Genomic DNA, 14141 nt, shown 5'->3' with positions numbered 1-14141 from the left:
AAGAACTTGTCATTTCCGCCTCTTTTCTAACATCTGTCGGCGGGAAGCTGCGGTAATAACATAACTCACAATGTCCCGCATTTTGAACAGTATCGTGGCGGTATGTCCTGACCTGGGCATCGGGAATAATGGAAACCTGCCCTGGCATCCTGTTAGACTCAAGTAAGTCACGTTAATGGCGGACTTTGTTAATGTGGAAATGATAAAACCTTGAAATAAAGGCTTCAACACGCTGTTCTGTTGAGCTCGAGACGAGTGTTTACACAACGAAGAGCACGAGACTGAAGCTCGCGTGCAGCAGTGACCTATGAATGCATTAACTTTATCAAATTTGAATAATGTTTTTCTTTTATAGTAACGAATTCAAACATTTCCGAAAGATGACATCGACGCCGTCTGAGAAAGGTAACTAAAGTTCACCTTGTTTTGGGATTAATTTAAATCATAGTGGTAACTTTACCCTAATGTTACTAGCTGTAACATATGATGTTCCCTCTCCTTTGTAAAAAGAGCACCTCAATACAATTAAAAACATAATTTAAGAGCGAGAGAGTAGAAAATATTAACACGCTAAAAAATACTAAGACAGGTATAAAACACAAGAATTAAAGTAATGATGCACAATATTGGATTTTTTGGCTATATCCCATATGCCGATATATTTAAAACAACTTATTTTGCTGACAACTAATACAGATATGGAAATATCCACTTTTTAACCCCCCTAATTTAAGTGATCATCAAGTCTCCTCTCTAGTGGAATTAACATCATATTATGCATGCATACTCTTAGTGTGATGGCCCACCAGCAGATGGTGACATGAAATAGAATGCTTTTCAGTGAATGTAATTTTTATTCATTGTGCAAAATAAAAAGCATGTTTGCCGATTCTGGCAGTTAATTTTAAAGCCAATTTCAGCCAGTACCAAGCAGATAATATCGTGCATCCCTAAATACAAGTTAGAGTGCGGTGTAAGAAGTGATTAGATATTAGATTTAAAAAAGGCAGCAGCAAAAAGAAAAGTCAGATTTAAAAAAACTTAGAGTTGCAGCAGACCTGCAGTTTTATGGGAGTTTGTTCCCAGATATGTGGTGTATAAATATTAAATGCTGCTTCTCCATGTTACGTCTTGACTTTGAGGACACAAAGCAGACTTGTCCCTCAAGACTTGAGAGGTCTGGATGGCTCATACTGTAGCAGAAGGTCAGAAATGTATTTTGGCCCTAAACCAATCAGTGCTTTCTAAACCAACAATAGTATTTTGACGTTGGTTCTCTGAGAGACAGGGCGGCAGTAGCTCAGTCCATAGGGACTTGGCTTGGGAACCAGAGGGTCGCCAACTCAAGTCTCCATACAATCCAAGTATAGAGTGTGGACTGGTAGCTGGAGAAGTGCCAGCTAGCCTCTGGGCAATGCCGAGGTCCCCTTGAGCAAGGCAACCGCTTGGGGTGCCTGTCCAATGCAGTCCTCTCATTCTGACATCTCTCCATTTAATGCATGTATAGTTACTGTTAGTTCATTTCAGGCCTGTGTGTATATGACAACAGGTTGAAACAAATTGAATTTCCCCTCTGGGATTAATTAAGTGTATCTTCTTTTTCAGACAGGAAGCCAGTGTAAAAACCTCAGACCTGGAGTGATATGATTCACTTTCTCGGTGGTATTGAGGGTTTGAGCAGCAGCATTCTGAATCAGTTGCAGCTGTTAGATAGATTTTTTTTTTTACAGTAGTTTTCTACTGAAGATAGATGCATTCCTCACTCTGACACAGATCTTTGCACTCACTAAAACTATAAACACCAGCTCACCCACTGCTCTTTGCCCTTTGAAACTCATTAACAGGAATGGAGCAGGGCCCAGTTGGGCCCGCATAGAGGGCTTTGTATGTACCCATGTCTACTATTTTATTTTGTACATGCTAGGCCTTGCAATCGGCTTCACTGTTGGTAACCACTGGAGGGGAAGGCAGCGGAAGAGACCATGTCCTCCTGGAGTGTGCCCTAAGACACACTGGGGAATTGCAGCTGGCTGTTCAGAGACAGTCTACAACAGTTGCTGCTGTTGTACTGTCTGATGGCAGTGGACATATTTGAGCACCTGAAGCACTCCGTTTTGCACCAGGCTGTCATGATCTAGCGGCTGAATGAGCTGCCCAGCATGTTCTGCCACAGCTCCTCGTATCGAGGATGAGAGGAGTTATCTTGGATGGCTTTGATTGTTCATTCCCCTCTCCGCACTGCCTTCAGACTGTCCAGCTCCTGACCACAGAGCTGGCTTTCTTTACTAACTTGTTGAGTCTGCTGGCCTCACCAGCTTAATGCCACTACCCCAACAGGGCACTGGCTACTACAGACCTTTAAAAGGTCTGCAGCAGCCTTGTGCACACACCAAAGGATATGAGTCTTCTCAGGAAGAACATACTGTTCTGTCCCCTCCTGACAGGGGGTGCTGGTATTTTGAGTCCATTCCAGCTTATTCTGGATTTAAACCCTAGGGTACTTGTAGGAGTCCAGCCTCTCCACTTCCTCCCTGTGGATGGTAACTGGGACATGGGGCCTCCTGTTTTTCTGGTAGTCCACGACCAGCTCTTTGGTCTTGATATTGAGCTTCAGGTGATTTTTAGTGCACCATGTGACAAAGTATTCTCTAGCCCCTTTCCCACCAAAAAAAAACAAAAGCAAAAATACACTAACACCCACTAACATCTGTTTTTGTATGTAATGGAAAGCCTGCAATTGGTATTCACATCTGGGTCAGGTGACTCTGCAATAGTCACAGGTATTTTACTGACTCCACTCCAGCGCCAATTGGCAGTGATGGAAACCCAACATGAACGTGTTAATTTTAGCCCTTTAAACGGGAGATGCATTGACGCACCACCACAAAACATCACCTGTCTCCGCCAAAGCAACCGTCAAGCATCATGCCAAATTAGTCTGTTCTGAGCTTGAAAGACAGACTGGATATGTAAGAGATGTATAAAAAGAGGTGACCACTGTAACAGTTTTCACTGGCCTCTATGTTGCTTTCTACTGTTTACTAAGCTGTTTTCCAGCTTATCAGTGATGTTAAATGTGACACTAAACAAAAACAAATGCATGCTTGTTGACAGCAGAGCTGTATACATGGCTTTAGTCTACTGGCAATGGGAAAGAAGTCTGTAGTCTATTTAACCATGTTGTTGATGTTGGGTTTTTTTTTAAAAACAAAACAAAACACATACTCGTGCTAATTTTGTGGAAAGGGGATATATGAGTCCTCTGTACTCCTCCTTGTCTGTGCTGATGCATCCAACAGTGGAGGAGTCTTCTGACTGAAACACTGACCAATCAGAGCCGACTGGCCTTCTCGAAAGGAGGGTATTAAGGAGACAGGCACTAAAACAGACTATGCGATAGAGGGTGATTACAGGTACTGCAGCATTAGACAAAATTATGTATTTATTTAACATAAAGGCATGTACACATCTTCTAGTAGACTTGCACAATAAGCGCATGAACCTGAAAATGATGTTAATATGTCACCTATAAAGATGTAAACAGGTGCTTAAATTATGTTCGTCACGGTCAGGGCCCTTTCAGAGATACACCCACTGTGCAGATGTGATAACAGCTTTACGAAGTGGCAATCTGATTAGGTTGAACTGAGGGACATTTGTGTAACACATACAACAGTGCACAAGTCTCACCTGAATGCTATCAAATTAACATAAAGGGTTCAGCACAAACAAGTTGAATACAGAGAGGTTTAATGCACGTCTTTTTCCACCACTATAACACTGTTACTGTATTGCTTCTCGTGCACTTAGACATAAGGTCTGTTTGATACATGGGAAACAATGTGAATGGACCAGTTTTAAGTTGTTGGAGAGATTCTTCTCACATCAGATCAGTCTGTAATACAGACTGTAAGAGAACTAAGATCAGTCTGGGACTTTACCAGCAGTGAAGGAGTGTTTGCTACTAATTAATTCAAACCTTGCTGTCCTACAGGCAAGCAGAATGTGGTGATCATGGGTAGGAAAACGTGGTTTTCCATCCCAGAGAAGAACAGACCTCTAAACAACAGGATCAACATCATCCTTAGCAGGGAGCTCAAGTATGTGGCACACACAGTTAATACTTTGAATCACCCAATAATGGAATCATTTTCTGAAATGTAGTAAAAATTTACACTTAACCAGATTGAAAATTGAATTAAACCCAATAATGTAATAAAATGTCCTGACCGATATTGTAATAAGATTTTTACAATAATGTTCTACCTCTCAGGGCTTTTTTTTTTTAAACACTGATGATGTAATAATTTTGACAGATGATGTAAAAGTATGCCCCCCCAGAAATGTAAACTGTGCAAGTACATAAAATGTATAACACTGTTGGTGTCATGTTAGTCTGCTTAAAAAACTGACATTGGACACTGATTTTATGTTTGGAAATGTAAACTCTACGTACACTGTTGTCAGGCAGACATCCATAAACTAAAATCCCTGTCAATGGGAAATAAACCGGCCCATATTCATGCGGATTGGTCGTTGTGCAAAGATCACTGATTAGACCAGAGTTTCTCTTAGATAAGATGCCATCAGAAGATGACAAAAGCTGCAGAAAATAGCTAATGTTACACAAGTGAGTAATGAAGGCAAAATTTTCAATTCAGTCTCAATGCAATGTTCGTATTCAGTCAACAGTAATTCTTATTGACAGAAATGTCTCCTTTGCTTAGCCTGATCTTATGACATTTCTGCCTTCAAAAAGGATTTCAAATTGAATTTGTAATTAAGAAAAAAAGTCCACTTTAATTCTAAAGTACATTAAAAAGTATAAAATTTTGACTGTTACTCAGTTGCACCCCCATGGATTATGTTGGGGGTTATCTAATAATGAATTTTCTACTTTTAAAGGTTCTGTGTGTAGGATTTCGGGGAATGAATGGCCAGAAATGGAATGTAATATAATAAGTATATTTTCTTTAGTGTACAATTACCTGAAAATAAGAATCATTTTGTTTTTGTTTCCTTAGAATTAGCCGTTTATATCTACATAGGGAGCAGGTCCTCATCTACCGAGATAGCCATGTTATGTTTCTAAAGTAGCTCAGAACGGACAAACCTAACATTGGCCCTAAATAAGTCATTCAGGTTGTCACTTATCATGTAAAAGCAATATGAAAATATGTTGTTTGTGTGATGCAGGGCCCAAAGGTGCTAAGTGAAATGTTGCTCTGCATTAGTTGTTGTTCACTTGTAACAGTGACCTGATACATTGTTACTTCTCCTCCAGAGTGCCCCCTGCAGGGGCACACCATCTGGCACCAGACTTCAGTTCGGCTCTCAGGCTGGTCGACTCGGAACTGGCAGAACAGGCTGACCAGGTCTGGGTTATAGGGGGCAGCTCTGTCTACAAGGTAGGAATGAATGAAGGAACTTTATTTCTACAGCACCTTTTCTGCACAGAATTCAGCACAAAGTGCTTTACAATTCAGCAGCAAAAACACAAGTTTAAAATCATACAAACATATAGAAATCATTAGATAAAAAAGAAAATCAGAAAAGATTAAAACGGTCAGCTGGTAGGTATAGGCTATATAAAAAAACTTTTTGAATTGTCATTTAAAACTGTCCACTGATTCGGCAAATCTAATATACTAGTCCATACCCGGGGATGTGTTATGTATGGAGGAATAAGAAATCAAAAACAGTATATTAGAGGAGATGCAAAATCAGAGCACTGTAAATGCACTGTGTAATAAATATCAGTGTAAGACAAACAATGCACACTGTACTTAGAAACATGCTTTATGGCAAAATACATGGAGCATAGTTTTGGCTGATGGCACGGAGGCACTCGCGTGCGCGGGCACACAGGTACACACATACAGGTTTCAATCCGCACGTGTTGGAGATGAAGGCTTCCCAGCCAAACTGTGGTCCCATCGCAGGTGTTTTTGAAATGGTCCCCGTGCATGCACAGCTCGCGCTGCTAATGGTGCTCACAGTATGAATGGGTAGTGGACAAAAGCGCGAATATAAACAGTAGAAATGTGGGCAAAATGCAAAAACGGCATTGTGGCTGCCTGCACATGACCAAAATGAAAGCCTATGTGCAAGTTCAGAGAAGTAGGTCAAAGCAGTGAGGAGGAAAACGGATGATGACAGAATGAAGGACGGAGGGACAGAGGTTTCTCCATTTAATAGTAGGATAAAGACAGAGTGTCCATAGTTTGAGGAATTCTCTGCAGTTTTGCAGTTGCCAGTAAATTGAGTGTTGCAGTAGTCAAGACGAAGAAACAAAAGCTCAAACAAGCTTCTCAGCATCTTGCTGAGAAGCTTGTTTGAGCCATTAGAGGTCATTAGAGGTCTTGCCTTCACTATGTCATGCAAATGATAAATTGCACTTTTGGTCCTGGTTTATATTTTAGAGGCCAACCAGGAGGATATCAGTCTTAATTTATTTTAAGGAAATTGCTCACGATCTCATTAATAGTAGCTACACAGTCAGATTGATCACGGGCACATACAGCTGTGTGTTGTCAGCATAGCTGCGAAATTCACACCATGCTCACAGATTATGGATCCCTATGGCTGACCACAATCTTTTTGGATGTTTTTATGTCTGTAATATCTCACAAATGTTGTCACAATTGTTTAGTCTTAAATTTTCTGTTTTTGTCATTATTTTTGGAGTCTTGGTGGAAAACTGCTATAGAAATTGGCGATTTTCAAAAAATCAGTGAAGAGTAGGCTTGAGTATCTGATTACTAATTAACAATGGAAAATACTATCTAAATAGTTGTGCAGTGTTTAATTTTACTGTCATACTGGTAGAACTTATCAATGATGGTCTTGGAACAACTTCAGGATCTGCTGAAATTACACACACTTGTGCACACACACAGCAGTATTTTTTCTGTAATTATGTTTTGGTTGCTTTTGGCTGTCTAGGAGATGATGGAGAGCCCGGGGACCAGGAGACTGTTTATCACACGAATCCTGAAGCAGTTTGAGTGTGACACTTTCCTTCCTGAAATCAGTCCAGACAAATATCATCTGCTGCCAGAGTAAGATCAGCAAACACATTCAGCACATTGTTGTGGATAATTCAGGTTTATTCCAACTTTAGACTTATTTCTTTCAGTTCTGATCATCTTGTTCTAACCAAGGTAATTGCTGAGATCTTAAAGAAAGCTGACATCAGGTAGTTCAAGCAACTTGAGCAGTTGCGCATGAAAGAGTTAACCCGATTTGACCGACTTGCCTTCGTGACCCAGGTCAATAGGTGGGTCGGACAGGGGTTGATTTCTACTTGAATGATACAATCCCGGGGTTGCTGACAACCAGGGTAAAACAAATTATGACATTGTTTGAAAATGGGGGTGCACAGTCATGACGCCATTGTCACAGGTCGCTGCAGGCCATAAACAAACAATACAATGGTAGCAGAAATGTTTTCAGCCAACATTATAGCTACAGTTGGAATAAAATGGATTTGTATTTGCATTGTCATAAACAGGGATTAATGTAGGCTGGCTTGGTTTGAACTGACAAAAGAAGGGTCTAAGATGGGCTAGATCACCACAATCAGACGCAGGTCGTTGGTGTGAAAGAGATATATTTGGCTGTCTAACTGAAAGTGACGCACCTTAAAGCACACTAATAATCCCTCAATATACAGGAAAACTGTGTGTACAACCAAAGCAGGTGCACTAGGTCAAATTTCATTTACTGTGTGAGTAGTTAAGTAAGTAGTAAATGAACTGATTTCCAAAAGGCATGAAGTTAATGATGGAACATGCTTTTCAATATTTTAAGCAAGATAAGGCTACTATTTTATTTTGTACAATTTTAGAGTGAAAAAAAGAATTGAGCACCATACAAAAGTTTGGGCACTCCAGGACATTTGAGCTCTCACACAATTTGATCAGGGCCTCAGACCTTAATTAGCTTGTTAGGGCTATGGCTTGTGCACAGTCATCGTAAGTAAAGGCCATGCAGATTTTAAAGCTTTATAAATAAAATGTGTATCGGCGCATGCGTGGCGTTGCAGTGTGTGAGTGAAAGCTGCCCACGAGCTCGGAGATAAAAGTAAATTTTCCAAATTAATACTGAGGAATTTTGTGCTAAAAACAGTTATATGGTTTTCGTGCACTATGTCTGAGAAGGGAGACCGATCCACGCGGCAAAAAACAAAGGAAGAGGCCGAAAACTGCGATATGAACGCTATCCTGGCAGAGCTCAGGTCGCACCGTGAGGAGTTCAAAACGCTTAAATCACAGAGTGCTTCGCTCAAATCTCAGATTAAGGAGGTACACACCTCCCTCGAAAAACTTCTGGATTGTAAAGTGGAGCATCTTGAGCAACTTATTGTGGAAAATCGAGAGGAGCTGAAAGCTGAAATGGACATTAAAGTAAGGCAAATTCAAGCCAGCCTTGATTTGGATATCGGCCAGCTGTCTGCGAGAATGGATCGGATGGAGGCAAATCTGAGTGAGGCAAAGCGCCCGGCTTTCAAGTTTCAGTCTGAGGTATCTATCATTATTGTGGGTCTCCCGTTTGTTGATGGAGAAATCCCTTTGGAGAGAGTGAAATCTTTACTATCTGAGGAGTTACGCTGTGATCCAGTACCGGAGATCGTTAATGTGGAGCGGATGAGTCCAAGAGGACGGGGACCTGGCGTAATCAAGGTGGAGTTTCGGACCCAACAGGAGAAAGTGGCTGTGCTTCGTCGTAAACGGAGTTTGAGGGATAATGAAAACTTAAATCGAGTTTTTATCCATGCAGCAAAGTCACACGCGGAGAGGCTGGTTAACTTGAACTTCAGGACTCTTCTCACTGAACTCCCGTTTGGAAAGGAGTATTTCCTGACTGGCAGCGGGAGACTGGTGAAGCGGGACCAGGCGGAGCCAGGTGGCAGTGCCAGCCGCAACACAAGGAGCCGCGGGGCCAGGAGAGAGAGTGCGGAGGATTGATCGGTAACTGCTCAACCCATAAATGTTGACTATCTTACACTGGTGCACTGGAACATAAATGGGTGGACTACTTGGAACTGTGAACTCAGAAAAAGAATATTACTTGACAATAATCCTGACATCATCTCACTTAATGAAACGCATCTAAAACACAATGAGGCCATTGATCTACAGGCTTATACCTGGTTTGGATATAACCGACCCATGCATATAAAAGCAGTTAAAGGATCTGGGGGGGTTGGTTTTCTAGTTAGGAATAAATTGTTTGATATTTATGAAATTACTGTAAAGGATAAATCAGTGGAAGGGATACTAGCATTGCAATTTAAGAACAGGTTCTCTGGATATTGTTTTGTAATATTTACCTGTTATTTACCTCCTGAAGGCTCTACAAGATCTGCTGGCTCTCATTCTTTTTTCGGGCATTTAACGACCCAGATGTTTAGTTTGTCTAATGTGGATGCTGTTTACTTGTGTGGGGATTTCAATAGCCGCATTGGTAGTCTTGATGACTGTATAAGTGATGTGGATAATATTCCTAACAGAAATAACTTAGACAGCACCATTAATAACTATGGGGAAATATTAATTGATTTTTTGAGAGATGCAAAATGCTGTGTGATCAATGGAAGAATACCTTTTGGCAAAGATAACTTCACTTCTGTTTCAGTTAAAGGAAAGGCGGTAGTAGACTATATTATTGTTCCTCATGAATGTTTAAACATTTGTGATACATTTTGTGTTTTCACCCCAAATGAGTTAATTGAGAGATTAGGGGAAGAGGGATTTTCTCTACTGGGTGATAGATGTAAATTACCCGATCATTCATTATTATGGTTAAAGGTTCAAGTAAGACCAAGCTCTGTTGAGGATGACTTATATCTACCACACACTACAAAAGCAGTAACACAAAAACATCTCCCTGATTCATTTTTATCCTCTAGCCAATGTAATGATATTTTGCTTAACTTAAGTGTGCAACTGGGAGGTATTAAAAATAATCAAAGGAGTCTGGATGCCTGGTATGATAGACTGTGTGGCTGTGTCCATTTAGAATTGAATAAATGTGTTAAAAAGAAATGTAATCCTCATAAAGGTTTTAGTAAAATTTACAAACCCTACTGGAATCAAGATTTGCAGACCCTATGGCCCAATCTAAGAACAGCAGAGAAAAGATTTCTAAGATGCAAAAACGAAAATCTGAGGGAAGGGCTGAAGATAGAATTTAAGAAAAGCCAAACTAATTTTGATAAAAGGTTACGCACAGTGAAACGCAGTTTTAATAGAGGTCTGTCATTGCATATTGATTATTTACAAACCCATAACCCTCAAAAGTTCTGGAATGAAATCAATAGACTGGGTCCCAGAAAGTCTAGGGAAATACCCATGGAGGTTAAAATCGAGAATGGTGAATATAGTTCTGTTTTAGGAGTAGTATTACAAAAGTGGGAAAAAGACTTCACAGATCTATTTTGTGGTTGCAAAAGTTCTTTTGATGATACTTTTTTGAGTGAAGTAACTAGTATAAATGAGGTTATGGAAACTGAAATGAGAGTTGATGTAAATAATTGTAACTCATTTTTGAATGCAAATTTTTCTGTTGAAGAGGTAAAACATGTTGTGGATAAATGCAAATGGAAAAAAGCCTCTGGAATTGATGAAATTTCAAATGAAATGTTAAAGTCGCCGAGATTGTTTGATGTGTTATATGAGTTATTTCAGTCCTGTTTTGACAGTGGCATTATCCTGACACAGTGGCACAAGACTGTTATTAAACCTATTCCAAAATCTTCAAAAAATGATCCCAAACTGCCACTCAGCTACAGGGGAATAAGCCTCATTAGCTGTGTCTATAAATTGTACTCTTCACTTTTAAATAAGAGACTTGTAGACCATCTTGAGAGGACAGGTTTGCTTGTAGATGAGCAAAACGGATTTAGACAATCCAGAGCATGTATTGATCATATATATGCAGTAACTTCCATTATACGTGCAAGAATTAAGTTGAATAAGTCCTTTTGTTTGCTTTATTGATTTTAAAAAGGCTTTCGACTGGATTAATAGGGAACTTCTTCAGTATAGGTTGTTAAACTCTGGTGTTAATGGAAAGTTTTATTATGCCATCAAGTCTCTTTATCAAGCACCTATTGCCTGTGCTCAGGTTAATGAATATACAACTGGATGGTTTCCTCAAAAATTTGGTGTGAAGCAGGGAGATGTTTTGTCTCCAACATTGTTCTCCATTTATGTAAATGATTTAGCTCTTCAAATTAAAGCATGTAATTTGGGAGTTAAAGTTGAAGATCAAACTGTAGGAATATTATTATATGCGGATGACACAGTTTTAATGGCGGAACACGAAAAAGATCTGCAGTTTATGCTGAACATTGTGGTGGAATGGTGCTGGAAATGGAGACTGGTGGTTAATGAGGACAAAACACAAATGGTACACTTTAGGCGAAAATCGCTGTCTAGAAGTCCAGTTGTTTTTAATCTTGGTTCAAAAGTGCTGTCATATACTGATCAATATAAATATCTTGGTATGACACTGGATGAGCACATGACATTTAGAGTTGCTGTTAGTGTGTTATCTCAGTCAGCAGGTAGAGCCTTGGGTTCTGTGCTTAATAAAGTCAAATACTGTGGTAATCTGGGATTTCATACTTACACACAGCTCTACAGTTCATGTGTTTGTCCTGTGTCTGATTATGCTTCTGGTGTTTGGGGTTTCCAGGAATACTCAAGTTGTAATGCTGTGCACTATAGAGCTATTCGATCTTTTCTCAAGTTGTAATGCTGTGCACTATAGAGCTATTCGATCTTTTTAGGAGTGCATAAATTAGCTTCAGTTTTAGCTATTTGTGGAGATATGGGATGGGAACCTCCAAACATCAGACATAAATTTGAAATGCTTCGACTGTGGAATAGACTTGTAAGGATGTCAGATCAGAGACTCACTAAAAAGATTTTTATCTGGGACATTTTACATGGTCATCCCTGGGCTAACGAGATGAAATCCTTATTTAATTTGAATGATTTTTCATTTATCTTTCATAACAGGTTACTTTGTAATATTCGGGAGTTAAAGAATAATATGTTTCTCAAGTATAAGGAAAAGTGGTCTGTCGATATATGGTATAAACCAAAATTACGAACTTACTGTCTCATAAAAAACTGTTATGATGTTGAAATGTATGTGAAGTATAATTTAAACAAAAGACAAAGATCATTATGTGCACAGTTACGTTCAGGAACATTACCCTTGGCTTTAGAGACCGGCAGGTTTAATGCCATTCCAGAGGAGGACAGACTTTGTCAGGTGTGTGAGCTCGGTGAAATTGAGAGTGAGGTCCATTTTCTGTTTTACTGTTTTGTGTATGAGGACTTGAGGGATGTACTTTTTATTAAAATGTCCTCTATTTATGCTGATTTCTTTTGGCTGGACGAGTATGAGAAACTTGAGTTGTGTTTTAGAAAGGGAATCTTTTTTGTTGCAGATTTTATTTGTAAAGCGTGGGAGAGAAGGCAGAATATTCTGTTTAAAGTCTGAGCCATAAAAGGGGCTGTAATTACGTATGAAATGGAAAAGAAAAAAGAAAAAATAATGTACACTGCAACTGTACTCTTTTTTTTGGTGTCTTATAAACCCATGAGGGTTGGGCACTTTGTGCATGACACGTAAATAAAAAATAATTAATCAATCAATCAATCAATCAATAAATACTCTCTACTCTGACTCCTGAAACCTTGTCCCAACAATCAGCAAGCATGGGCTCCTCTAAACTAAAATAATCAATGCCCACAAAGCAGGAGAAGGCTATAAAAAGATAGCAAAGTGTTTTCAGGTAGCTTCCTCAGTTCTTAATGTAATTAAGAAATGGCAGTTAACAGGAACTGTGGAGGTCAAGTTGTGGTCTGGAGGACCAAGAAAACTTTCTGTAGGATTGCCAGAAAGGCAAATCAAAACCCCAATTTGACTGCAAAAAACCTTCAGGAAGATTTATCAGACTCTGGAGTGGCGGTGCCCTGTTCTACTGCACACCACACCTGCATAAATATATCTGTCATGGAAGAATCATCAGAAGAAAACCTTTCCTGTGTTCTCCCCACAAAATTCAGCATCAGTAGTTTGCAAAGTAACATCTGAACAAGCCTGATGCTTTTTGGAGACAAGTCCTGTGGACTGATGAGGTTAAAATAGAACTTTTGGACACAATGAGCAAAGGTATGTTTGGAGAAAAAAGGGTGCAGAATTTCATGAAAAGTCCAGCTGTTAAACATTGGGGTGGATCGATCATGCTTTGGGCTTGTGCTGCAGCCAGTGGCACAGGGAACATTTCACAGGTAGAGGGAAGAATGGATTCAATTAAATTCCAGCAAATTCTGGAAGCAAACATCACACCATCTGTAAATAAGCTGAAGATGAAGAGAGGATGGCTTCTACAACAGGACATGACCCTATACACAGCTCAAAATCCACAATAAACTACTTCAAGAGGCACAACTGAAGGTTTTGCCGAGGCCCTCACAGTCCCCCGACCTAAACATCAAATCTGTGGATAGACCTCAAAAGAGCAGTGCAGAGCTAGAAGCCTTTTGCAGGAAGCAAGGATAGAAAAACTCTTAACTGGCTACAAAAAGCATTTAGCAGCTGTGATACTTGCTACTAAGTACTGACCATGCAGGGTGCCCAGACTTTTGGTTTAGGCCTTTTTGTTTATTGTTATTTTGAAACTGGGAAAGATTAAATATTAAAATGTAATCTTCCTTAAAATATTGAAGAAATGTGTCCTCTTTAACTTCATTCCTTTTGGAAATCAGTTCATCAACTACTTACTTAACTTCTCACAGCAAAAAAAAAAAAAAAAAATTAAACATGGATGCCCAGACTTTTGCATGCTACTGTATGTGTATTCCAGATGAAACAAACTTTAAGGCTTGTTTCTCCTACAGGTTTCCAGGAGTGCCCCAGGAGCTGCAGGAGGAGAATGGTATCCAGTACAGATTTGAAGTGTATGAAAGCATCGACCAATGAACAGAAATTGTAAATAAAACCAAAACAGTGTAAATCCTAAAAAGCACCTGTACTGTATTGATTAAAAAAAGGGTTTATCCTTAACATGATCATATATATTGTTTGGCATTTTACAATAAAACCAGCTGAACAGGTCA

At 39.6% G+C, this 14141-nt stretch overlaps 1 protein-coding gene across 1 annotated transcript; it reads left to right on the top strand.

Moving 5' to 3' along the window:
- dhfr (dihydrofolate reductase) lies at window positions 1-14141 on the top strand. Its single transcript, XM_050050997.1, has 6 exons — window positions 1-162; window positions 356-405; window positions 3995-4100; window positions 5285-5408; window positions 6946-7061; window positions 13923-14141. The coding sequence occupies exons 1-6, from the start codon at window positions 71-73 to the stop codon at window positions 14002-14004; spliced, it is 570 nt and encodes a 189-aa protein (XP_049906954.1). The 5' UTR covers window positions 1-70; the 3' UTR covers window positions 14005-14141.

This window comes from Epinephelus moara, chromosome 8, assembly GCF_006386435.1.
Source record: "Epinephelus moara isolate mb chromosome 8, YSFRI_EMoa_1.0, whole genome shotgun sequence".
NCBI lineage: Eukaryota > Metazoa > Chordata > Actinopteri > Perciformes > Serranidae > Epinephelus > Epinephelus moara.
The sequence above is the reverse complement of the archived record's forward strand: the minus strand, read 5'-3'. Positions and strand labels throughout refer to the sequence as shown.

Bases quoted from the DNA above. Each gene is read 5' to 3' on its own strand.
- dhfr (XM_050050997.1), top strand. From the start codon at position 71: ATGTCCCGCATTTTGAACAGTATCGTGGCGGTATGTCCTGACCTGGGC. The intron at 4,101-5,284 runs GTATGTGGCACA...CTTCTCCTCCAG, and splicing joins ATCCTTAGCAGGGAGCTCAA to AGTGCCCCCTGCAGGGGCAC. The intron at 5,409-6,945 runs GTAGGAATGAAT...TTGGCTGTCTAG, and splicing joins GGGGCAGCTCTGTCTACAAG to GAGATGATGGAGAGCCCGGG.